This window comes from Delphinapterus leucas, unplaced genomic scaffold, assembly GCF_059928025.1.
Source record: "Delphinapterus leucas isolate spDelLeu-1000000601 "Yukka" unplaced genomic scaffold, BTC_Dleu_Yukka2 spDelLeu_asBTCV2_sq25, whole genome shotgun sequence".
Classification (NCBI taxonomy): Eukaryota; Metazoa; Chordata; class Mammalia; order Artiodactyla; family Monodontidae; genus Delphinapterus; species Delphinapterus leucas.
In genome coordinates this window covers 17,945,159-17,968,781 of record NW_028322234.1, presented here as the reverse complement: position 1 = coordinate 17,968,781, position 23,623 = coordinate 17,945,159, and the positions used below count along the sequence as shown (strand labels likewise).

Below are 23,623 nucleotides of genomic sequence, written 5' to 3'. Positions count from 1 at the left end.
GGCCTCTCCCGTGCTGACCCTCGGATGGGCTGCCTTCCCAGACTCACACAGGCATCCCAGGCCTGAGCGGACGCCTGGCACACAGGCGTGCAATGAACCAGTGAGTGAATGAGCAGGTGAATGAATGAGAAATGCATAAGATCTGGTCTACTTAGTGAAAGAAAATTACTGGGGCTTCCCTGGTGGCGCAGTGTTTGAGAATCTGCCTGCTAATGCAGGGGACACGGGTTCAAGCCCTGGTCTGGGAGGCCCGTGAGCCACAACTACTGAGCCTGCGCGTCTGGAGCCTGTGCTCTGCGACAGGAGAGGCCGCGATAGTGAGAGGCCCGCGCACCGCGATGAAAGAGTGGCCCCTGCTTGCCACAACTAGAGAAAGCCCTCGCACAGAAGCGAAGACCCAACACAGCAAAAACAAATAAATAAATAAACTCCTACCCCCAACATCTTCTTTAAAAAAAAAAAGAAAGAAAATCACTGTGCTCACAGCATTGGTCCTCTTTGTAGCTCAAACGCAAGACACTGATGGTAATGTGGCGAGTGGCACAGCCTGGCGTGAGCCTGGAGGTGCTGGCCCCAGAGACTCGACTTCTCCGTGTGTAAAGCTGAAACAGGCCAGCACACGGGCCCCCGCCCCACACACGGCCTGCAATCCTCACCACCTGTGCTCCTGCAGGCCGGGGTCTGATTGCTGGGGCCACCACCTGTTTTTGCTCAGCTGTTTGCTAAGCAAGGGCTTTACGTTTTTGAATTGTTGTAAATGAGAGTATTTTGTGACCTGTGAAAATGACACCAATGCACATTTTGGTGTCCACCAAGTTTTTGGCCACAGTCACGCCTGTCTGCTTACACGTTGTCTGATGCTTCCGGCTACACAGCTGGGTTGACCGGTTGTGACAGTGACCATGTGGCCCAAAAAGGCCCAAACATTGACCATCTGGTTCTTTACAGAAAGTCCGCAGGCCCTGCTACAGGTGACTCTCTCCGTGGTTCTTAGATCATCACAGACAAGCTAACGGTATCCAAACACAGACAACAGCAGGCTCCGCTACCCTCCCCTCCCCTCACGAGGACCCCACGCGAGTAAGGACAAGTAGCCACAGGCGGCAAAGCTGAAACCCCACTTGGGCGGCACCAGCAGCCACGGGCTGCGGGTGTGCTCCGGACACCTCCATCCACACAGGAATTCTTGCAGGCTGAAGGCCACCGGGGCCCAGCCCGGCCGGCCCACCGAGGGCTTCCCCCCAACGCCCCCGAACCCCGCCCCCCACCGCCGGCTCACTGCAGCACAGAAAAGGCAAAGACCCAGCCATAAGTATCAAAAGCTGTGTTTAATTATAAGATTCAAACAGAAGCAAGGCAAAAACTGCAAACTGAAACTTCAGGAACTAACATCCTCCTTTGAATTCCTTGACGTTTGTCAAACCTCCAAAACAGAAAAAAGAGAGATTCCGCGCTCTTTACCGACGTACAAAATGGCTTAGAGGAAGGCGCAGTCCCTAGAGGGAGGGCGGAGGTCCGCTCGGGCCTTCCCCCAAGGCTGCCCCATGGCTGCGTCCTGGTCCCGGCCTCTAAGGCCAGGGGCTCCCGTGGGGCTGGGCAGGTCCAGCTGCTCCAGCCCCGCCCTCCCACCGGATCACCTGTTCTTTTGAGAAACACTCAGAAGCAGGTGGGAGACGCCTTCTGTTTTTTTTAGGAATAAACATCGTTTCTTCCTCGAGAGGCGTGGCTGAGAGGCTGTGAGTCTGGCTGGCGCTGGTATTGTGTGGAACGGACCGTGGTCGCCCCCGCCTGCTGTGTGCAGCGCAGCAGCGCGCAGAGGGACACAGTGCCGGCGTGCGGCGTGGACGGGGTGTTGGGGGGGTGGGGGGTGGGGAGCGGGCCGGGGCCCTGGCGATCAGCAGCCCCGGGTGCCTGTCCGGGCGCCGGCTCTGTCGCCAGGCGGTGACACGGGGGCCGGCGGCATCTCCGTCGTGAGGTTCAGAGAACCCTGTCCGTGAGGTAGAAGACATAACGCCAGTTCCAGAATATCCTCCCACATTCCAGAAGCTCCCCATCCCCCGTGCTGGAGTTGGAGGCCGAGGTGCGTGCACTGGATAGGGTGCTGAGAGCGTGCGGGTGCCTGTGGCGAGGGTGGGAGCCGAGTTCCCTTGAGCTGAAAGGCAAGATGGGGCCACCGGCCTGGCACCAGCCCCGCCCCCGAGAGGGGCAGTCCGAAGGGCTCGCACCCCAAGAGGCGACACTACCAGAATTTCAAAAAGTCGTGGCCGTTTATTCAAACTTGGAGGAGCTGTACCACAGGCGCTGGGCGCTTCCGGGCGATGGAAGGGCCGGGCGCAGGGCTCGGCGCTCACCGCGGGCCCCCAAGGCCGCGGCGGCGTCCAGTCCAAACCCCTGGGGGCCCTGCTGGGCAAAGGCGCCCCTCCACCAGGAGCCAGAGACCCGCCCTCTCCCGGCCCGGACCCGAAGGGAAGCAGCAGCAGGGTAAGCACCAAACTGGGCGTGTCCGCGGTCAACGGCGGAGGTGACGGCCCCGCCCTTCCCGGGGCACCACCGCCGCAGGAAGCGGGGCGCGCGCGGGGTTGGCCTCAGCCGGCCGGGGGCTTGGCAGCCACGCGAGCTCGGAGCAGGGCTGGGGTCCGGGGTGTGGCCGGGCTGGAGCAGGACGTGCGCATCGGCCAGGCCAGAGCACCAAGTTGGGGGCCGCGCGGGTCCAGTCCCGGGGCGCGGGGGCCGAGTCTGCGCCCTCCCCTAGGCCGAGGGGCCGGGGGCGGGGCCGGGGGCGAGGCCTGCCGGACTCTCGGGCTCCTGGGGGGGCGCGCCGGCCCCGCTCTCCTCGGGCACGGACGACTCTGGGGGCTGCTCCGTGGGCGGAGGGGACGGGGCCGCTTCTTGGCCGGGAGGCTGCTGGGAGGGGGCGGCGTCGGAGTCCGCCTGGGGCTGCGGGCCGTCGGCGGAGGCGGGCGCCCACGGCGACTGAGGTAGGTCCTTCTGGGGGAGGGAGGAGGCCCGGGTTGGTGGAGCCGCGGGGGGGGCTCCGGACCCAGGAAGGAGCCGCGCTCGCCAACCGGCACCAGCACCGCATCAGGGCCCCAGGAGGGCCCCACCCTGCCTTCTCTGGCCTCCTCTCCCTCCAGAACCTTCCAGAACCAATCCACCCGCTCTGTAGCAAAGCCAACGCCCGCCGGGAGGGAGACCTTTGGGGACGGGGGCACTGAGCCCAGGAAGCCTTCCCGACTCACCGGGTCACAACGGTCACAATACATGTAAAGCGTGTTCACATCTATGCTAACAAGTTACACACACACCGGAAGCGCTCAGAGCCCCCATCAGGGCAGGATGGGTCTCCTAACAGGGCCCACTAGAGACCCCGCAGGCCCGGAATGCCCTTGAGTTGCAGGGATACAGCGGTCACCCTGCACTGCACGGGGAGTGGCCTCTGTCCCTCTCCTCTTCAGCTTCAGACAAGAACAAGGCCCGGCCCGCCCCCTGCCCGTGGCTGAAGCAGCCGGAACCCCAAGTCCAACCAATCCAACCAAATGGGTTAGGGTTAGGGTTCAGCAGGGCAGCAGCATCACCCCGAGCCACACCACAAGCACATGTACCCCTCCCCGTTCTGCAGCCACGGGAGCAGCACACCCAAAGCAAAACCTTCCAGAGACGGGACACGGGCTGCGGGGTTTAGTTGTAGCACTAGGTCTTACTCAACTTTAACTCTAGTTAGGGCTTATTAGGCTATTATTTCTCGCAGACATTCATAGCAAACTGGTATTCACCGCAAAGCCGCTGCCCGTCCAGAACATGCCCAGCTCCCTGCGCCAGAGCGCCAGGGCGCAGCTGGTGACGAGCGTGCAGGGCACCAGGTAGAGGAGGGCAGGCTGGCCGCGCTGCATGAGGGCCAGCGCCATGAACGTCACCAGGAGACCGATGCCGTAGGCTGCGGAAGCAGAGACAGGCAGCACGTTACCCTGGCCGGTCCCAGGCTCACCACCCACTGCTCACAGGGGCAGGAGAGGCAGAGCTCACGCCAGGGCCGTGGCCAGCGGGTCCTCCCCACCCACACCTTCCCGGACGCTGGCAGGCGAGAGTGCACACAGGGGTCAGCAAGGAAAGAGGAGGGAACGAGGGCCCAGCCGCCAGACTGGGGAGAGGAAGCGGGCGGCCGCCATGGGAAGGCCTGGAGTCCCGGGAGCGGCTGGAGGAGCCGCAGAGGTGCCCCAATAGCTCATTTTTGTAAGCCTCTAGTTAGAAAAATAATTTGAACTGAAGTAACGTAGGTACAGAATTAGGAAATCAGACCTTTCATAACTGAGTTGTGACCGCATGAAAGCACTGAGGGGTGAGAAGCGTCCGCATTTCCTGCTCCCCGTTCAGCATAAAACAGCGTGTTATTTAGGGATGTGAGTCCAACGTATAAAGACCCCCGCGCACGTAGAGCACAGGGACGGACATACAACACAGCACACATGAGGAGTTAGAGGGGTCGGCCTGAGTGCAGCGGCGTGGGGCTCACTGTACTAACCTTGCAGCCGTACACGTGCAATTACTCCCAGGTGAAGAGTTACAAAGAAAGACACCATTTACTGGCACATCCCCTCCGAGGCAAAGAGGCCCGTCTCCAGCACCTGCGTCTGCTCGGGCTGCCTGCCCTGCCCCTTACCTCCATGTTTCCAAGCGATAGGCTTGTGCAGGGAGAGTTCCCGCTTATCGGCTGTGGACTAGCCACGTGTCCTAAAGAAGTGATTCAACCGAGCCAACTACAGGATTTCAGTGACGGGAACTACAGAACAATTTGACAAACTGGTTCACACGGAGAAAAGCTCTGCAGGCGCATCTGGACGAGCTAATCATGGAGTGTGAACCCAGGGGGCAGGGGCGGGGAGCACGTGTCTGGACCTTCAGGAACCCGGACGCCAACGGCCCAAAGTACGCCGGGAAGGCCAGCCTGCGTCCGCCTGGCACTGCTGGGGGCCATGGCGGGGCCTCCCCTCAGCCGTGTCGGCTGGCGGGGCCTGTGCGCTCTGCACCCCTGCTCGTCCTGAAGAGCTGACCCAGCAGGACAAGAGAACTGGTTTGGACATTTTTAGAAATGACTGGACTCAACAGAAAATGAGAAGACATCCCTTTGGTGTAAATGGGTTTAGTAACAAAGGAAACAGAAGACAAAGGAAAAAAGAGAAAGACAAAGAAGACCAAAGAAAAGAGAAACAACGACCACCGTGGAAAGTGACAAGGAGGCCTGTGACGCAGGCGCAGGCCTGTCCCCTACCACCCCGCGGCAGAGGACGGGGCACGGCCGAGCCCCCGGGGCAACGGGCTTACCGATGGTACAGGCCACGAAGTAGACCCTGGAGGACTGCACCTGGATGTCGAAGCGGTGGCAGTAGGCCACGAGCAGCCCTGTGGGAGAGAGGCCGCGGGCAGAGGCCGGGCCGCAGCCTCAGCTAGGCACTGGAGGTTCCCCCGGAAGGGACCAGGCACCGTGCCTTCCTCCCGGCTCAGGAGGGAGCTGGCCCGGCGCCACCCTCGACTCCTGGCAGGTAACCAGACCTCCAGCGAGCGCAAACCCCAGCTCAGAGGCCGCTTGGTGGGGGGAGGGGCCCGGAGGGGGACCCTGGGGGCAGTACGGCTGGGACAACGCCTCCGGGGGACCACCTCCCTGCCCCCCAGGCCCCACTGGCTCAGCTCTGCCTCTGCCCACCAGCCCCTGTGGCCTGACACCCCCAAGGGCACCCGGACCGCCAAAGCCCGGCCCCAGTACCTGGGACCAGGATGTCCCCGAAGCCCAGGAGGGAGAAGGGCCTGTCACACAGGGCCAGCGGCGAGGCGTTGAGTCTGGGCACCTTCAGCACCATGGGGAGCTGGGGAGAGGGGGCAGCGCGTCCAGGACCCGCCAGCCCGCGCTCACTCCGCCTCCACAGCACCTCGGCCGCGGGCGCCACATACCTTCTCGTGGGTGGCTGAGTCTGATGGCCCGGTCGCCACCTCCACCATGATGCTGCTCCCACTCTAAGAGAAGGGGGCTGCGTCAGACGGGGGCCGGGGGGTCCAGGGCGAAGGGGGGGGGCCAGAGCCCACCTTGGTCAGGAAGGGCGTGATGAACACGAAGAACACGTCGTAGATGAACAGCACCAGCAGCAGCAGCGTGCAGGCCTGGGAACGGGGCGTCCTGAGGGCTGTGCTCGGGGACCTCCACCGGCCCTGCCCTCCACCCCACCCTGCCCAGGGTCCCAGACGCACAGACCTCCGGGACGTGTCCCTGCCTCTCCCGAGGCTCAGAGTTTCCCTGTGGGGACGAAGCCTTTAGGACAAAGCCTGAGCACGGGCAGCCTGACCTTCGGTGCCCTGGAGGCAATGTCAGGCCTGAGGCTCAGGGAGGGCGACTTTCTGATGGGACGCTTGAGAGAGACACAGCCGCAACCGGCCAGCCACGGGTCTGGGCAGGTGACGCCCGGCTTCACGTTTGCCTGTGTGTTCCTAGGTTCCTCCTGCTGGGGTTGGGCCTTGGCCCAGGGTCCCGGCCCGAGCCCTGTGCTTCTGCCCCCTTGGTTTCACCTGGTTTTCCCTCCTCTGTTCACCTCACCAGCAAGGAGGCGGCCCTGCTCCGCGCGCCCGCCCGGGTGTTCCCTCGGCCAGCGGTCACAGACGCTGCCGCCACGCCGTGAGACAACTCTGCACCGATCCTTAAGCCCTGTCCCCAGGAGGGTGGCCAGAGGGACGGATGAGCCAAGACCACACGGCCCACACAGGGCCAGGCTCAGAGTGCAAGGCCCTGGGCAGGGCTGCATGGCTGGCGGGCACGGGGCTGACCCCAAGAGACCCCGTCCCCTCGTCCGCAGAGCGCCCCCACCACCCCGAGGGGCCCTCACCTTGAACGTGGGGAGGCGGATGGTTTTCAAGGTGTAGAGGCAGAAGGCAATGCCCAGCGCGTCCTGAAGGATCCAAGCCCACCTGGAAGGCAGCGCAGCCACCCTTGGGCGGGGCCTCCACCAAGAACCTCTGCCTGCCAGGCCCCTCCCCCGCCCTGGAAGCCTCAGCCGCCAAGTCCAAGCCACCCAGCGCCCAGACAAGCCACAGAGGCCCTTATGCAGACAAAGGCAGCAGCCGACGTCCTGAGGCCCGTGGGGGGACAGGAGGGGCAGCAATGGCTGGTAGGAGCAGGGGGTGAACCGAACCCCCAAGCCTGACGCCACGGCCAGAGAAATGCAGGCGCGTGCCAGGGCCTCTGTCCCTCTGCAGCAGCGGCTCTCCACCCAGATCACAGCCCGGGGCAGGGGGTGCAGGGCGAGGGGGGACCATGTATCCAGCGGATTCAAATTTCTTTAAAAAAAAAAAAAAAATTTTTTTTTTCTTGGCTGTGCCGCGGGGCTTGTGGGATCCAAGCTCCGCTGCTAGAGATGGAACCTGGGCCCTTGGCAGTAACAGCGTGGAGTCCTAACCACTGGACCGCCAGGGAAGTCCCTCAAAAATATCTTTTAAAAAACTTAGAAAAGCAGGGCTTCCCTGGTGGCGCAGTGGTTAAGAGTCCGCCTGCCAATGCAGGGGACACGGGTTTGTGCCCCGGTCTGGGAAGATCCCACGTGCTGCGGAGTGGCTGGGCCCGTGAGCCATGGCCGCTGAGCCTGCACATCCAGAGCCTGTGCTCCGCAACTGGAGAGGCCACAACAGTGAGAGGCCCGCGTACCATGAAAAAAAAAAAAAATTTAGAAAAGCAAAACTTGTACCCACCCAGCCAAATGCCCCACACTCTCTGAGAAAATAGGGACTTGGGGCCCTGAGGACATCATCTGGAGTCCTGGGAAGCAGGGCGCCACCCTTGCGGGGCCACTTCCGAATTGGAAAGTCAAAGTTGTGTGATGAAGCCCGCGTGTGATGAGGCTCCCCGCTGGGAAATGGCCCCACAGCTGGCCCCGTCCTCCCTGCCCCTCAAGTTACTCATCAGAGCTTCATCTGAGCGCACGATGAGAACCTCTCTGGGCCAGGGCGCTGGTGAGAACAGAGAAGGTTCACCAAGGCCACATGGGCGCCCAGACATGGCGGAAACCATGGCCTGTTCTACCTTTATGCGAAGGAGCGAGCCTCCTGGCTTGGATTTAACCATGAGCGTCCCTATTCTCTTTGTGTACAAAGGACTCAAAATATTTTCATGCTTTCCTTCTGCCAGTTAAATCTGTTGTAGCTCCAAACAGCAGCACAGCCAAGAGCGTTTAACTGCCCCGGGAGAAGCTCAGAGAAAGTGCCAGATGGTGTCAGTGACGGCAGGCGGTGGCGCGCTGCCTCGCGGGGGAGGCCCCCCGGGGGAGGGGTGTGTTGGGAGAAGCAGAGCTAGCTGAGCAGGCAGGCGGGCACCACAACGGAGCAGCGGCCGAGCGGCGCCAGGCCACGTCCAGGCTGCCCCGGAGCACACGGCTCGGCGCCCGGGCAGCAGTGCCGGCGGCATCTCACGCCCAGATTGCGATCGCAGATCCCGGGGCACCGGACAAGCCACAGGGCAGACAGGGCCAGGCCTGGACGGCGTGCGGCCACTGCGTCCAGAGCACTGACAGGAGAGCCTTTCATAACCGGGAGCTGGCCCAGCCCCAGGCGCCCCGAGCGGAGGGCTCGGGGAGTCGCGGGGAGGTCAGAGCACCCGAGGACAGCTGTACCCACCCCCAGCAGGGCCTCCAGGACTGCACTCACTGGTCCTCGTTCCGGAAGACGCCCCACACCACACTGACGGCCACGCACAGCAGCGCCAGGAGCAGCATGCAGACCTGAGGGCGCTTGTGGAAGTAGGGCAGGCTGTTGTCGGGGACCCTGAGGGCAGGCAGGCAGGTGGGGAGGTCAGCGGCCTGTGACCCTCACAGCCCTGCCTCTGCCCAGCACCCGGAGGGTCAGCTCAACTCCTGCCCAAAAGCCCGTGGCCTCCCCGTCTGTCCTCCTACTGTCCGCCGGGCTCTGCTCCCAAGGGCCACTCCTGGCCCTGTCCCTTCCTCTACTTTACCTTATCTGTTAAACTCACCATCCCTCACCTTTTATTTCTAGAAGGGAGGCTCCCAAGGGCAGGGCAGGGCAGAGTGGGCAGGGGCAGTGCCTTGGGGGAAGCAACTGGACCTCAGCCAGTCGCTAAGCCGACCCCACCCGCAGGAGCCCTCATTGGGTGCTGTGACCCCTCTTGCACAGCCCTCCCCGCTCCAGGCCCTCCCCCAAGCCCCCCGAGCCAAGCTTCCTGACCCCGTCGGACCTCGTCTAAACCCTTCCGTTTCCCACCTGCTCCACGACAAGCAGACCAGACCCCTGACCGCAGAGAACCTTCGGAGCCTGGATCAGCAGCGCCGCCCGCCTGCTGCCCCCAGCCGACATCCCCCGAGGGATCCCACAGGCCCTGAGCCAGAACGGGAGGCCCACCCAGGGGCTGGAGGTGGGGCCCGTGAGCCCCCAGCCAGCACGGAGTGGGCGCCTGCTGTAATGCCTGCACCGTGCCAGACTGACCGAGGGCTCAGCAAAGCTGTGGAGCCTCCGGGGGCCAGGTAACGGGAGGTGGGAGCAGACGGGCCACAAGGCAGCAGAGGGGGGCCAGCTGGGGGTCGCCCGGGGGCTCACCTGCATCTGCAGAGCGGCAGCCGCTGGAGGAGCGGCGACAGGCAGCTGTAGAGGCCCGTGGAGGAGGCCAGGCAGAAGATGCCGATGATGACGTAGACTGCAGGGCGGGGCGGGCGGTCAGGGGAGCCTGAAGGACGGCTCTGTGCCGCACTCCCTGGCAGGGTGACCGCCCCAAGGGAAGGAAGGGGTAGCCCCAGGCCCCTCCCGGTGAGGCCCCTGGACTCCCCCCTCCCCCGCCGCCCTGAGAGCCGGGGCCGGGGACCCACCGAGCTGGTCGTAGAAGTGGTAGAGCAGCACCAGCATGGAGCAGCACATGACCACAAACACGCAGATCATGACGGGCGTCACGTCCACAGCCTCATCCTCGTGCTTCTCGGGCCCGTCGTCCCGCTTGTGTTTCATGTACCTCCTTGAAAGACAAGAACGGGCTGGGGGACGCCCTACTGGCCGGCACCGCTCCTGGGGGCCGAGGGCCACAGACATGGGGAAGGACAGGCAGGGGCAGCCTGACACAAGGGGTCTGGACAGGCTGAGGGACAGCTTGCCCGGAGGTGACCACCGTCACCTGCCCCGTCGGCCAGTCCCCCGTCCCCACCCACCATGTGTACCTGGGGTCCCCCCCCGACGGAGCCAGTCCTGCCGGAGGCGGGGCTCCGGTCCCCAGGGCCAAGCTGTGGTGGCCGCATGGGGGCCACCCTGGACCCTGGCCCTGTACCAACCCCACCACCGCCCTTCCCTGGACGGCCGGGGCGAGGTCTCCCGTGGATGCCCCCGCCAGGCTGGGCCCGGGCCGGGAACCCTGAGGGCAGGACAGAATCGTGGGGAGCGGGGCCCTCGGGGCTTTCAACGGGTCTCCTGGGTGTTTATAGCTGCTGTTTTCCAGAAGGCTCTCTGGGCATGCGGACTCTCGTGGTTACTTGCCCAGCATTACGGCCGCCCATCCGGGACGCACGCACACGCGTGGGCCACTCACTTCCTCACGTCCCGGCTCCCGGCCCAGTAGCCCCCGAGGGCAACGGTGCCCACAGCCATGATGAAGATGATGACCATGTTGTAGTCCAGCATGGGCTCCTTGGGGGCGTACAGTGCTGCCCGTACCACCCGGCCGAAAGTCTGCCTCAGGGAACACAAGAGAGCTAAGGTCGGGGGGGCCCCCCCGTCCCCTCGCCACCCAGAGGGCTGAGGCTGGCCCACTCGAGGAGCCGGGGGCCGGGAGATCCCGCCTCACCCCACGCCCTCACCTGCTACTCCTGACCCCAGAGAAGCGGGCTCTGCCGGGATGAGCTTCACACAAGGTGGGTGACAGGGCCGCGCATGTGTGGGAACACAGACCCCGCCCCCAGACAAGCATGAGTGAACGAGGGTGGACGTGGCCTGGGAAGCGGCCCGGAGACGGACGGTGGGTCCCTTGGGGGAGACGCGAAGCCTGCAGTGGGGAACCTGGCTATCCCCATGCCACCGTGTGCTGCAGCTCGCCTGCTCGGGACCCGGCTCCCCAAATCAAAGACGCACCAGCCTCTGGTCAGACAGGGCCGGGCCGGGCGAGGGGCCGGGCAGGCCTGAGCAGGGGGTGACACTCAGGGTCTCTGGCACGGGGGAGGGCCGGGGTCTCCATTCCTGACGTTCACAGCACTGCGGGCACACCGTCTCCTCAGGCACTGGGCCCAGCTGCAGACAGGGTGGGGGACGAGCCTACCTCAAAAATGTCCAGCATGTCTTTGTAGCTGAGCAGGGCCACGGGAATGCCGATCTCGTCGTACTGCGTCTTGTTGCCTCCTGGGGGGACCTGGGGGAGGGGGGAGAGGGAGGCCGGATGGCTTAGCAAGGCCCACCCAGGGCGGGGCAGCTCTCCCTGAGGGGACGAGGGGATGGAGGAGTCCTGCGTGTGTGTCAGGTGGGAGGGTCACACTGCCTTGAGGGCAGGCCTGCGGGCTCCGCCCCTCCCTCTGGGGGAGGGCAAGCTCCCCTTCCCTCTCAACCCTGGGCTTGGGTGGCGCTGGTCCGCCTTGAAGGGCCTGAGGGAGAGGGTGGCTCCTCAGGCAGCGGCCCAGAGCTCCGCCCCGGGCCAGGGCCCTCCAAGGCCACCAGTAGGAACCCCCACCCCCAGGGCCCCCGGCCGCCCAGGAGGCCCCGCGGCCGCACCAGCGCCTCCTTGCTGATGATGAGCAGCCCGCGCGCCCCGCTGCCCTGCGCCAGCCGCACTTTCTCGTAGAAGGTGCAGTTCCCCCGCGCCACCAGGGGGATCTGGTTACTGAAGCCTTTGGCAGGGAGGTCGGCCGGAGAGCAGAGCACGGAGGTCGTCCAGTCCCGCACCTGCAGGAGAGACTGCAGGAGGGCGGCCTTCACGTGAGACGCTCCAGGGGAGCCAGGGCGCGCAGCATCCTCGGGGAGACAGGTCGGCGGAGGCCACTGCGGCGACCACCGCCCCTACGCAGCCTCACCTCAGGCCCACATGGTCTCAGCCCCACACACGCACGTGCACAAGCGTGTGTGCACACCCACCCCGAGCACAAGGCAGATGAGAGGGGTACAGGGCGGCGTGTGCTCAGGAACCCTCCCCGCCTCTCTCGAGCCCGTCACAAACAGCACAAGGCGCGGGCGGGAGTGCTGGCCTTTGTTCCACCCGCCAAGCCAGGAACTGGGCACCCTGAGTCCCTCTGGGAGGAGTGAGGCCAGAGCAGGGAGCAGAGCATCCAGGCTACCCCAAAGACGGGGCCGGACACAGGCCCTTCCTCTGTCCACAACGGCTCTCCGCAAGACCCGTCCTCCAGAGGACCTCGGGAGACCCAGGGGAGGAGTGGAGGGAGGGCAGCAAGCAAGACAGACAAGACCCTGCGTCAGACAAGACCCTGCGTCGGGAGGGGGCTCCCGCGCTGGCCGGTACTCACTGCTTTGCTGAGGTCGAGCGGCAGGTGGGCCCACTGCGGGTTGTAGAGGATGCAGTAGTCTTTGCCTTTGGGGCCCCCAGTCTCGGACACCACGTGCACCATGCCGTACTCACAGGCCACCTGGACAGGGGGCAGCAGTCAGAGAGCCGACACAGGGCCGGCCCACGGCACGACCTGGCTTGGGTGGTCCCTCGCTCCGACAGCACAGATGGGATACGACTGTCACATCTTAGGGGGGGACACGATGAGGAGGGCAGGGCCGAGCCTCCTCAGGGAGACCTGGGTGCTGACAGTGGCTGTGTCAGGTCCCCTCCCTGTGGCTCCAGTGGCAGGAATGGGGGAGTCCTCCTGGGACTACAGGGAGAACGAGAGCCCCACGCCACTGCCATAAGGCAAGAAGGGGATGGGGAGTCAGCGGTGGCCCAGCAGGTTCCAGGCTCCCCGACAGGCCCCCACCCAGCGAGACCAGCAGGCTCAGGGCAGAAATGGGGCGGCGGAGCTCGGGTCACGTGACCAGCACCTGCTGGGCCACAGGCCGGTGGGAACCCCTGGGTCAGAACCTTGACCTTCCCTGCTCAGACGCGTGGCAAGTGGACGGTGAGAGAGGCAGGGCTGCTCTGGGCAGGGGGCCCTTCATGACAGGTGGCGTCACCACGACCCCAGCAGGGCCCAGGCAGCTGACAGAACCTCCTCCCCAGCACGTCCCGAGCAAGTACAGCAGCACTCCCGATGGGCACGGGCAGCAGAAGTGCCCGGCTTCCTGGCCCACTACTCCCAGGAGGATGACAAGGCCTCAAGTTCCTCCTGCCCAGGCCCGCCAGGCAGCAGGCTGCTCGTGGAGGGTCCCACAGAGTCCACGTGGACCCCACCCGCTCTGACACGGAGCAAGGTCGAGGGCAGCTGGCTGACTGCGGAGGACAGGGCGGGCTGGGCACACGGGCCATTGGGGCCTTTGCTCCGAGTGTGAATTCAGAGTGAGGTAGAGGCGCAGGCCCCAGAGTCCTTGGAACTCCAGCTCCTCCGCTGAGGGCAGCGGGGTGGTCAGGACCTGGGAGCGGCTTTATCTACATGAGAAACCAGTATTGCACACGAGTGTCCCCACTGCCTGCTCGTCCCCTCCCGCCTGGACCGCTGCGTCCCTGCCGGGGCTGCTTCCTCCTATAGGCCGAGCTCAGCTATGGAGCCCCCGCGAGGACCTCAGCCCCAGCGGGTCTCACGCTGTCTGGCCCTGGTCTGGGCTGCTCCCTGGGGCTGTGGGACCTGTGAGGGAGGACGGGTCCCAGAGAGAGCCTTGAGCAGGGAGCCCGGCCACGCCACGCCCACAGGGGCCTGGGCCCACCCCAGCCCCTTGGTTTCTTGGAGCTGGAGAGGTCCAACTGGACCCCAACTCTGCACACTCCGGCTCCTGGGGCCATCCCTCTGTACCACCTGGAGGCTGAGACAGAGACTGCACCCCTCGGTGACAACAGGCAGTAGCCTGTCTGTGCGGGGACAGACCCCCACCCCCATCTGGCCTTCCCAAGTTGCAGGCGGCGGTGCTCCGACTCAGCTGGGGTCCCGAGGGGCTGTGGCCCCAACAGCAGGCCTGGGGCACAGACCAGCTCGGAAGGCCAGGCCCTCTGTGAATGTGTAACGGGGCCCAGCCGCTCCAGGAGCTTCTCCCCACTGATCCACATCCACTGGCGGCGTGGAGAGGAACCGGGGCCCCCACTGCCCCTGCCCAGCGCTTTGGTTTGTCGCCTGGAGCGAGGTGCTGACAGCCGAATGGGCTGCGGGGTGTGCTCAGTGAGGCCATGTTTGCAGGGCACGTGGGCACTGCCACCAGCGCTCAAGGGAGGGAAGTGTGGTGACCTCCCCACCCACCCCTGCCTGGCCAACCTCGTTCCCTCGACCAGAGGCAGGATGAGAAGCCCCCTCTTCCAGGTTCTCCCCACCAGGCTGTCCCCAAGTACAGTGCCCAGCCCTGTGCCCCCACCCCAGGTCAGCCCTGCCCTGCCCCCCACCTTGGGCCACTGCAGGGGTTCTGTGATCCCTCAACCCCCAGGCTGAATCCGGCCCACCTTCTGTGTTTGTCAATAAAGTTTTATCATAACACGTCTGCCTGGTTGCTGAACGTAGGGTAGGGCGTATGCTGCTCTCTGCAGAGCCTGGGAGTTACAACAGAGGCCATGTGGCCTGAAAAGCCACAAATACTGTCTGGCCCTTTGGAAAATGTTTGCTGACCCCTGGTCTATGGGATCCGAGTTGCTGGTGAAAACTGTCGGTTGTATAAAATGGGAATGACTAAAAGCATTTGTTTTTAAAAAGTCACTGAGAGGCACAAGGGCACACTTCACAGCTCTCCCCTCACAATGTGCACAACTGGCTTTCTGTTAAGAAATAAGCCTGGGCTTGTATCAAACACCCGAGAACACAGTCTCGCCGTGAATACGGTCTCCTCCCCGGGGAGTTAAAGGGCTAGGAGAAGTTCCTCCAAAGGGCCCAGGGCTGTGAGTGCCCCCCATTCCAGCATAGCCCATCCCAGTTTGGAGGACGAGAAACAGCTGGGGCTACCGAGGACAGGCTACCTCCCGATGCGCCACAATCATATCGAGCTCAGGAACTCCTAGGGAAACTATGCTTCAAGACGACAGTGAAAGCATCCATGTCACGGGACTTTGAAAGAAGCTAAGGGGTCCAGACAGGGAGCAGTCTTCCTAGGACTCGGTGAATTCTAGAAGGGGCTAATTAGGACCTGGGAAGCTTAGAAAAAGATGTGCAGGCGGAGGGGGCAGTGGAGGGGTGAAGGGGCGGGCGGAGGGGGCAGTGGAGGGGTGAAGGGGCAGGCGGAGGGGGCAGGCAGGGAGAACACCACTGTGTTCAGATCTGCCGAGTAAAAGGCCCCACATGGGCTGTATGTGCACAGCTTACAGCAACTGGGCAGGGGGTCCAATCTCTCGCCCAGGGTCACAGAATGGTCGGGAATGAGCTTCGACCTGTGAGCAAGCAGCCTCCTGCCCCGTGGAGAGCTGGCCTTACCGGGGCGCCACCAAGAACCACACACAGGGTTCTGTCCTGGGAAGGGCTGGCCCAGGTGCTCTCCCGCTTGCTTCTACACCCTACTTGGCTCCCCACATTCAGGGTAAAGTTCCAAATCCTCAGCCAGCGGGAATAAAGTCCGAACGTCCCAGCACCTGGCTCCGACCAGCCCAGTCTGCTCCCCTGGACTCCAGCCAGGAGAGGCCACACGTTCAGCCTGCCCTTTTCCCCCTACGCCTGGAGCCACTCCCACTGCTGCTCCCTCCATGGCCTTCCCTGCAAGGGCACCTGAAGGGCCTCCACTGGGATGACACCTTCCTCAGGTGTAACCATTGGATTATCCTACACGCCAGCTGTAGTGGACCCTCACCGTCTCCAAGGAAATCATCAGCTCTTGAGGGGTAAGGGGGAGGGATAAATTGGAAGACTGGGATTGACACATACACACTACTATATGCAAAATAGATAAGTAATAAGAACCTAATGTATACACAGGGAATTCTTCTGAACGCTCTGTAATGACCTACATGGGAAAAGAATCAAAAAGAATGGATATATGGTTGTATAACAGATTCACTTTGCTGTACGCCTGAAACTCACACAACATTGTAAATCAACTATACCCCAGTAAGAATTAAAATAAATAAATCTATTATTTAAAAAAAAAACACATCAGCTCTCACACCTCCAGCCCTGCTCCCATCACCTGCAACGACCTTCTCTACCTTCTTGACCTAGCAAACGCCCACTCATCCTTCAGATCACCCCTCAGGCACCTCTGCTTCTGAAAAGCATTCCTAGGCCAACTGCGTCCCTCCTTCTGTGGTGTTCCCGTGATCCTCCGCCTGCCTATCGCTTGGCCCTCATTTGAAGTATCCGGAGAGCTTAAAGTCCCTGCCTCCAAAGGCTCAGACTGCTAGGGAAGATGAGTGAACAGGGGGCTGGCAAAGCAGCTGGGGAGGGGGCGTCCCAGAGAGCTTCTGGGAGGGAGGGACAGCTAAGCTGAGACCTGAAGCATAACCGGGGAATTCAGGGAAACAGAGACCAGCGAGCAGAGTGCCTTCAAGACACTAGAGCTGCAAAGAAACGGGAAGCTTCCTGACAGCCAGATCACAGAGGCCTCCCAAATGCGCCAGGAAGCCACCAGAAGGCTCGCATCTGGGCACAAGACACACTTTGAAAGAGATCACTCCTGCAGTGTTGAGAATGAACTGGGGATTCAGGGGGACAAAAGTGGCCACGGGAGAACGCCAACCGCCTGGAGCAGAGGTGGGGGCACTGGAGCAGAAGGGTCAAGGTTAACGGCCCAGTCTGTAGGGCTGTTGCGGGGTGGGGGGTATTTCCTGAGCTGTGGAACCTGGCGGGGAGAGGGAGGATTTGGAAATAAAAGATGCGCTTATGACAACGTACATCAGCCATTTCCTGGTCGGTCCCCCGCTAGCACTGGAGACCCTGAAGGTTTAGTGACAAACAAGTAGCATGCTGCGCGCTTGTGATCCCCTACATCGTTTTGCTGACTCTGCACTGTATACTTATCTTCCTTTTGCAGACGAGCAACGGACGCTCAAAGCGGGAAACTCCCTTGCCAAGGTCACGGGAGCAAAAGATGGGGCGGCGATTCGACCCCACTCCAGGGCTGGGCTCCTGGCCGCTTCCCGACACTACCAGACACTGGGTGCCGCGCTCGACAGTTTACCACAACCACGGGGAAAGGGAGTAGTATGGCACTCAAGGGGAAACTGAGGCTCAGAGAGGGGCAGCCCCCCGGCCAAGGCCACGGAGCCAGAGAGGGGCGTCCCCGGCGGCGGTGGGAGACCCCGAGACGGACCAGCAGGGGCCGGGGCGGGAGCGGGTGACGCTGTGGCTGAGAAGGACTTCCAGGCGGGGAAGGGAGACGGGCCGGGGACAGGCCCGCAAGGTCACGACCGAGCCCCGGGCCAGCGGGCCGCCCGCGCGCGGGGCGCGGATCCCCTAAGCTGGCTCCACGCCGGGCCGGGCGGGGTCCTGCGCGGGGCCTGGGTGGGGGTCGAGGGGCCGGGGCACCGCGGCCGGCGAGGCCGGCGGGGTCGGCGCCGCCCTCACCTGGGCCGCGAGGAGGAGGAAGGCCGCCGCTAGCCGCGCCAGCGCCGCCGCCGCCGCCGCCGCCGCCGCCATGTCGCCCGGTCCCAGCCTCAGGCGTCGGCAGATGTTTCCCAGCAACGCCCCGACGCACCGCGCCACGCAGGCGCCCTGCGTCCGCCGCGCATGCGCGCAGGGCAGGATACAAAGGGCGCGGCGGCGGCTCCTGCGCACAGCGACGCGGCCAGCAAGATGGCGGTGAGCGTGCGGCGAGGCTGGCGGGGTTGGCGCCGCTGGCGGGGTTGGAGGGGCTGGCGGGGCTGGCGGGGCGGAGTCCGGCTGCGCTCCCCGCCTCACAGAGCTCTGTTTCCCCTGCAGGACAAAGAGAAGAAAAAGAAGGAGAGCATCTTGGACCTGTCCAAGTACATCGACAAGACGATCCGAGTGAAGTTCCAGGGAGGCCGAGAAGGTGAGGCCCCTCCGCCCGCCCCCTCCACGGTCCACGAGTAGTAACGGGCGGCGGTACCGATAACGGATGCCTGGGCTGCGCTTTAAGCGCTAGGCTTGGACAACTCGTGCTGGCTTGACGGCGCCGGCAGGTAGGAACGGTTACGCCCCTTTTGCAGGTGGGGAAACTGAGGCACGCAAAGGGTCCCCAACCTCACCGGAAGCTACAGTGGCTGGGATTCACGGCTCTGCTTCCTGTGGGTCCTGCCTCACTCAGGCGACTGTCCCAGCTCCTCATGGGTCGTCCTGCACCTGAGGGTTTCTCAGGCTCGGCGCTGCTCACGTTGGGGCCGCATTTTTCTCCGTTGGGGGCCGTCCTGCTCCCACCCACTCGGTGCCGGGAGCCGCCTAGTCGTGACGTCCCAGACATGGCCTAGCGTCCCCTGGGCGGCAGAATTGCCGCAGTTGCGAACCACGGCCCTATGGTCAGTTTCCACCAAGCTGCCTTAAGGGTTTGTTTAAAACAAATCTCGTCTCCTTGTTCACGGTTGTTCCAGGGTAACGCGATGAACGTTTTGTACCTGAGTAATGCAGGGAGCTCTCGACTGCTCTGGGAAGCTTTCCCTGACCCCCACGCCTCCACCCCAGGTCAGGCCCCTGTTGTTATAAGTTCCTGGTAGCACTTGTCACAGTTTGCGGCTTTATGCTGTTACTGTGAGGCTTTAACTCTGAATTTGCTGTTGGAGTCTGGTGCGAAGACGGCAGGAAGGATGCTGCAGGGTTATGCAGGGAGCACTGCCCATGGCACAGCCCCAGCTCACTGGCTATGGGACTCCGGGCAAGTTGCTACCCTCTCTGAGCCTCTGTCTCATTTGTCAGAGGTTATTAACTCCACTTACTTCAGTAGTGGCACTGAGATTAAAGTGTTTAAAGCAGGTAACGTGTTTTTCTTTTTTAAAAAAATAAATTTATTTATTTATTTGTTTATTTTTTGGCTGCATTGGGTCTTCGTTGCTGCGCACGGGCTTTCTCTAGCTGCAGGGGCTGCTCTTGGTTGCTGTGCGTGGGCTTCTCGTTGTGGTGGCTTCTCTTGTTGTGGAGCATGGGCTCTAGGCACACGGGCTTCAGTAGCTGTGGTGCACGTGCTCAGTAGTTATGGCTCGCGGGCTCTTGAGCACAGGCTCAGTAGCTGTGCCGCACAGGCTTAGTTGCTCCGTGGCATGTGGCATCTTCCTGGACCAGGGCTCAAACCCGTGTCCCCTGCATTGGCAGGCGGATTCTTAACCACTGCACCACCAGGGAAGCCACAGGTAACGTGTTTAACAGGGTTCCCGACATTTAGTGAGAGCCGGTCAACATTTCACTTATTCAGCTGCTTCTGAACGTCAGTTTCTTTATTTTGTAAGACAGTGATCCAGACCCCTCCTTCCCTGAGATGTGGATGACTGGGCAGCCTCAGAGGGCTAAAAACACAGCGCCTGCCCGTCTAGGTACCCAATGTAGTGAGGATCGGAATCTTAACAAACACTTGGCACCGTGCTGGCTCTGGGATGTATGAAGAGATGGGGCTCTTGCTTCTCAAGGCGCTAGTGTTCGTTTTCTACGCTTAAACAACATACGTTTTTATCTCACAGCGCCTGTGGTTCCAGACTCTGGGTGCCTCAGGCTCAGGTCTCTGACGAGGTTGCAGTAAAGGAGTGTCTCTGAGAGCCTGTCATCTCAGGCCCAGGCTCCTCTTCCAAGCCTGGGGTCCCCGTTTTCTGCCAAGAGTTGGCCAGGGACCCCCTGGGCGCCTAGAGGCTGCTCACCGCCCCTGCCACGGACTCTGTCTACAGCACTGCACTTCACGTCTTCAAGACCAGCAGGAAAATCTCATTTTTGAAATTTCTTTTTTCAGAAAGGGCCTATCCCTTTAACGGCTCACCTATCAGGTCAGGCCCGCCCAGCATAGCCTCTCTTTAGATGTACTGAAAGTCAACCGACTCATGGACGTTAGAAGCCGTCTGTTGCAGCCTGAGCACAGACTGATGTCCCATCGTGGGTCCCGTCCCACACTGGGGTTTTGGGTGGGGGAACGCTGGCTCTGTCTGAGCATCCTGCCCGCCTGCTGCAGCGCCCCTGTCCTGGTGAGGAGGGCAGACCCGCGGGTGCAGGCTCGCTGCCCGGCTGGGGCCAAGTGCCTGCATGTGTTACTGGATTTGTCACTCTCCGTAACCCTGTTAGGTGGTGCCTTCACGGTCTTTGTTCTGCAGGGGAGGGTAAGCAGGAGAGGAAGAGGGCCAGGGCGTCGCCCTCAGGCGGGGCTGGTGGACCTGTTCTGTAGGACACCACACAGGAAATATTTTCAGCTGTGCCGGCCAGATGGTCTCTTGTCGCGGCTACTCCACTCTGCCATTGCAGCAGGAAAGAAGCCACCGGCGACATTGAACAAATGAGCATGGCCAGGTGCCAGTTAAACTGTTTACAAAACAGGCGCAGGCGGACTTTGCCGACTGTGTTGTGGTGGCGATGGTTTTGGGGTCCGCTGTCACTGCTCCCCATCCGGGAGCCCTTCCCTTCCCTCCCCCGTGGTCTCCCATCTGTCCCGTCCCTGGAGAGGCTGCTCCCACACCTGCATCCGGCTGGGGAGACCCCTCAGCGGCGGGGGCACCCCAATCTCACGTGCTGACACCCGGGCACAGCTCGCATCTGCCCAGGATGACCGTTGATCTTACGCCTGTCTGTCTCTCTTCTCTTCTCGGTGATTCCGACAAGCCAGTGGAATCCTGAAAGGGTTTGACCCGCTGCTCAACCTCGTGCTGGATGGCACCATCGAGTACATGAGAGGTGAGTGCAGCCCGTGGGGCTCGGAGGCGTCCTCACTGGGCCTTCCTTACTGTTTGTTCCAAAGCTGCTCTGCTGCCGCCCAACCGCTGTGTGAACGTGGTGCCTTGTGGATCACATGGCTGACAGATGTGTTGGATCTCCCGCGGTCCCGGCGAGGCTCAGTAGACCATCGTCTCAGGACTTGGTATTTTCCAGATCCAGTCCTCACAACACTGAGCACCCGCTGGGGCTGAGGCGTGCCCAGCGGGGCTAGAAAGATGCTGTGCCCGCCGTGAGAAAGCCGGCTGCCCTGTGGCTCGTCCTGCCCCCTTATCTCCTGCTGTCCCTGTGTGTTAACCCCCGGCTGCTGACGGAGGGCCCCCTCCCCCTTATTCCCTGTCCCCCCAGGTCCCCAGACCCTTCGCATGGTGGTCAGGCCAGCCCTTGCCCATCAGCCAGCAAGTTCTCCAGCTCAGCCTGACCGTAGCATGAAGGGGACCGCAAGGCCTAGGAGAGAGGGGGGTGTCTTTTCTGGGAACTGTTGATGTTGAGACACACGTTAGTCTGGTGAAGAGTTAATGGAGCCACACAGAAGTGTCAAAGGGCCCCCAGGGAGAGGCCCTCTTTGTGGGGAAGCGACCCCGTGGGGCCTCTTGCTTTGCCCTCGTCTTCCCTCTTCGCACTGAGTCTGCCCAGAGTCCCCCCCGCTGGGATCCTGGCCTGGCCTCTTTGGGCGGATGACTTTCTGGAAAAGGACAGCCTCACCTCGTGGGGCTGTAGGGAAAACCAAGGGAGCTGGGGTGTGCCACGCGCTCAGACAGGCCTGGGTGGAACAGCCCTGGAGGCATGGCTGCTGTTCCTGCGTCAGAGGCCGCTCCCACCTGGGCCCTGGCTCGCTCCTTGGCTGAGTCTGCGCCCTCTTCTCACCCCCAGGACGGCCCTGGGACAGAGGCCCTGACGCATGCACACGGTTCTGGGAGGGGAGGGGCAGGCTTGGACAGCGGTCATCCTGCAGGGTCTGGGAGTGGGGAGCCACACCCCAAGTCGGGCCTCCCCAACTCGCCATCGTGCAGTAACAGTAATGGAGGCCTCGCCGTCGTGACCTCAGGAGAACTTTCCTCGGCGTGCCATCACTTCCCCGGGTCCCTCGCCCCACTGTGAACAGCCCGTTGGCACGGGGGTGAATGGTGGCCCCGCAGAGCTTCCGAGATTCTGCAGATGGGGTTTTTCTCTGCCGCCCATCTGAGAACTCGGTCTCCGCTGTCCCCCGGGCTGTGTCCTCATTGTAGAAGGAGGACAGGCTGCACGCGGCTATTTCCAGAGCTCTTCCTGAGCCTCGTGGTCTGTCTCGGGGAGAGGCTGCCAGCTGGCTTGGGAGTGGGGCCCTTCGCCTGCCCTCCCCACCCCCCCCACCGCGGGCCCATCTCTGGTCCTCCTGGGTCTCTGAGCCTGCACCGCCTCATTGCCGCCCCTCTTCTTTTGCAGACCCTGACGACCAGTACAAGCTCACGGAGGACACCCGGCAGCTGGGCCTGGTGGTGTGCAGGGGCACCTCCGTGGTGCTCATCTGCCCGCAGGACGGCATGGAAGCCATCCCCAACCCCTTCATCCAGCAGCAAGACGCCTAGCGGCCGGGGCCGCTCCTCCCCCAGGACTCGGGCCACCCGTAGGAACGGAACTTTCCTTTTTGTATTGCTTATGTTTTTGTTTTCTTTATAAAATTGCAAACCTCAAGTGTCCAGGAGCCCTGGACTCTGGCTTTCAGCCTTGGTGTTCTGGCAAGACCTGGGCCCCAGGGATGCGGTCCATCCAGCAGAGTTTGCACGCTGTCTGGGGTCCAGGCCCAGGGCTGGGGGGCTCGGAGGTGACTGAGCGTGCACGGTCCAGGTGAGGGCACGGGACCTGGAGGCCGGAGCCTTTGCAGAGCCCCCCTGGGGCCACAGCCCATGCAGACCCCCCAGCCAGCCTTCTCAGCGGCAGGCCCTGTCACTTCAGTGCCTCTGTATGCCGGCCCAAGCGGTCCCCCAAAGCCGGGTCCTTCTGTGTCACATCCCCGCACAGCCGTGACCTCACAAAGAACAAACTGGATGGAGCCTTGCTGTCCGCCCGGTCCCACGACCTCCTAGCCCAACCTGCTTCCCGCCTCAGCTCAGAGGACGAGCCCACCCCTGCTCCTCAGCTGGCGACTCCGTGGGCCATGATCCTGAATGTCCCCATGCCCGCCCTCAGGAAGCAGGGCTTTCTCCTGGCCCCATTTCCTAAACCCAGTGTCCTCGTTAGGACCCTACCTCCATGGCACCGTCTGCTGAGAGCAGGCATGTGTCTGCTATTTGTAGGAGTGCTGGGCATGTGAGGACGAGCGGCGCCAGGAGTGAGTGGGAGTTGTCCTGGCGGGAACTGTAGACCAGGGCCCCTCCACCAACGGCTGGCGACACACAGGAACCCACCGCACAAGGGGACCCGGCTGGATGGCCCCCACGCTACCTGTCCGTCGTTGCCACCAGATAAACTGAAAGCAGCTGGCTTATCGCGGGGATCTGAGCTCTGCTGTGGCCCTGCTGCCGGGGATTAGCCGTGGGGCCGCGTAGCCAAGCCCCGTGTGCTCATCCCTCCCGGCCCACTTCCCTGCCAGCTGGCGGCCCTGCCTCATCTAGCTCCCTCATCAGAGGCCTGAGCCCCAGCAGCTGGGCAGTGGGGGGGCCTGGGCCAGCTGGGGTCACAGCCCCGGGGAAGCCTGTGGCAGAGAACTTGGGCCCACGCAAACTGCCAACATCCAACCCGACGCGTCCTGCCCTTGGGGGGCAATTCCCGTGCCCATTCGACAGCCG

The 23,623-nt window shown here is 62.8% G+C and overlaps 2 protein-coding genes and 1 long non-coding RNA gene across 9 annotated transcripts; 2 read left to right on the top strand and 1 right to left on the bottom strand.

Annotated features, from left to right (window-relative positions):
• The first annotated feature begins 1,678 nt into the window (after positions 1-1,678).
• On the top strand, positions 1,679-14,561 carry LOC115804192 (uncharacterized). The gene is made up of 2 exons (XR_004025053.2): positions 1,679-2,481; positions 8,656-14,561. It is a non-coding gene; the product is annotated as an uncharacterized LOC115804192 (long non-coding RNA).
• SPPL2B (signal peptide peptidase like 2B) lies at positions 2,343-17,884 on the bottom strand. 6 transcript variants are annotated; one of them, XM_089905762.1, is made up of 15 exons: positions 17,568-17,772; positions 12,468-12,587; positions 11,722-11,904; positions 11,276-11,365; positions 10,553-10,692; positions 9,846-9,988; positions 9,580-9,676; positions 8,677-8,793; positions 6,867-6,948; positions 6,076-6,150; positions 5,944-6,006; positions 5,759-5,858; positions 5,320-5,397; positions 3,774-3,934; positions 2,635-2,985 (listed from the first exon to the last, which is right to left on the bottom strand). In XM_089905762.1, exons 1-15 carry the CDS (start codon positions 17,637-17,639, stop codon positions 2,749-2,751), a joined length of 1,758 nt encoding a protein of 585 aa, XP_089761888.1. In that variant the 5' UTR covers positions 17,640-17,772; the 3' UTR covers positions 2,635-2,748. The 6 variants fall into 6 exon arrangements, with proteins under 6 accessions (XP_089761886.1, XP_089761887.1, XP_089761888.1 ...); XM_022557596.3 differs by having other exon boundaries at positions 2,635-2,988; positions 17,568-17,762; XM_022557598.3 differs by having other exon boundaries at positions 2,878-2,988; positions 3,707-3,934; positions 17,568-17,765.
• LSM7 (LSM7 homolog, U6 small nuclear RNA and mRNA degradation associated) lies at positions 17,600-22,529 on the top strand. Of its 2 annotated transcripts, none has more exons than XM_089905764.1 (4): positions 17,600-17,801; positions 17,903-18,012; positions 20,745-20,816; positions 22,281-22,529. In XM_089905764.1, exons 1-4 carry the CDS (start codon positions 17,638-17,640, stop codon positions 22,421-22,423), a joined length of 489 nt encoding a protein of 162 aa, XP_089761890.1. In that variant the 5' UTR covers positions 17,600-17,637; the 3' UTR covers positions 22,424-22,529. The 2 variants fall into 2 exon arrangements, with proteins under 2 accessions (XP_089761890.1, XP_022413308.2); XM_022557600.3 differs by having other exon boundaries at positions 17,742-17,801; positions 17,922-18,012.
• The last annotated feature ends 1,094 nt before the right edge of the window (positions 22,530-23,623 follow it).

Excerpts from the sequence above, each read along its gene's own strand:
- LSM7 (XM_089905764.1), top strand. The coding sequence starts at position 17,638 with ATGTCGCCCGGTCCCAGCCTCAGGCGTCGGCAGATGTTTCCCAGCAAC. Across the intron at positions 17,802-17,902 it reads ACGCGGCCAGCAAGATGGCG|AGCTCTGTTTCCCCTGCAGG; the intron begins GTGAGCGTGCGG and ends CCCGCCTCACAG. Across the intron at positions 20,817-22,280 it reads CACCATCGAGTACATGAGAG|ACCCTGACGACCAGTACAAG; the intron begins GTGAGTGCAGCC and ends CTTCTTTTGCAG.
- SPPL2B (XM_089905760.1), bottom strand. The coding sequence starts at position 17,639 with ATGGCGGCGGCGGCGGCGGCGGCGGCGGCGCTGGCGCGGCTAGCGGCG. Across the intron at positions 8,794-9,579 it reads CTGCCGCTCTGCAGATGCAG|GGTCCCCGACAACAGCCTGC; the intron begins GTGAGCCCCCGG and ends GCCTGCCCTCAG. Across the intron at positions 5,398-5,758 it reads CGGGGACATCCTGGTCCCAG|GGCTGCTCGTGGCCTACTGC; the intron begins GTACTGGGGCCG and ends TCTCTCCCACAG.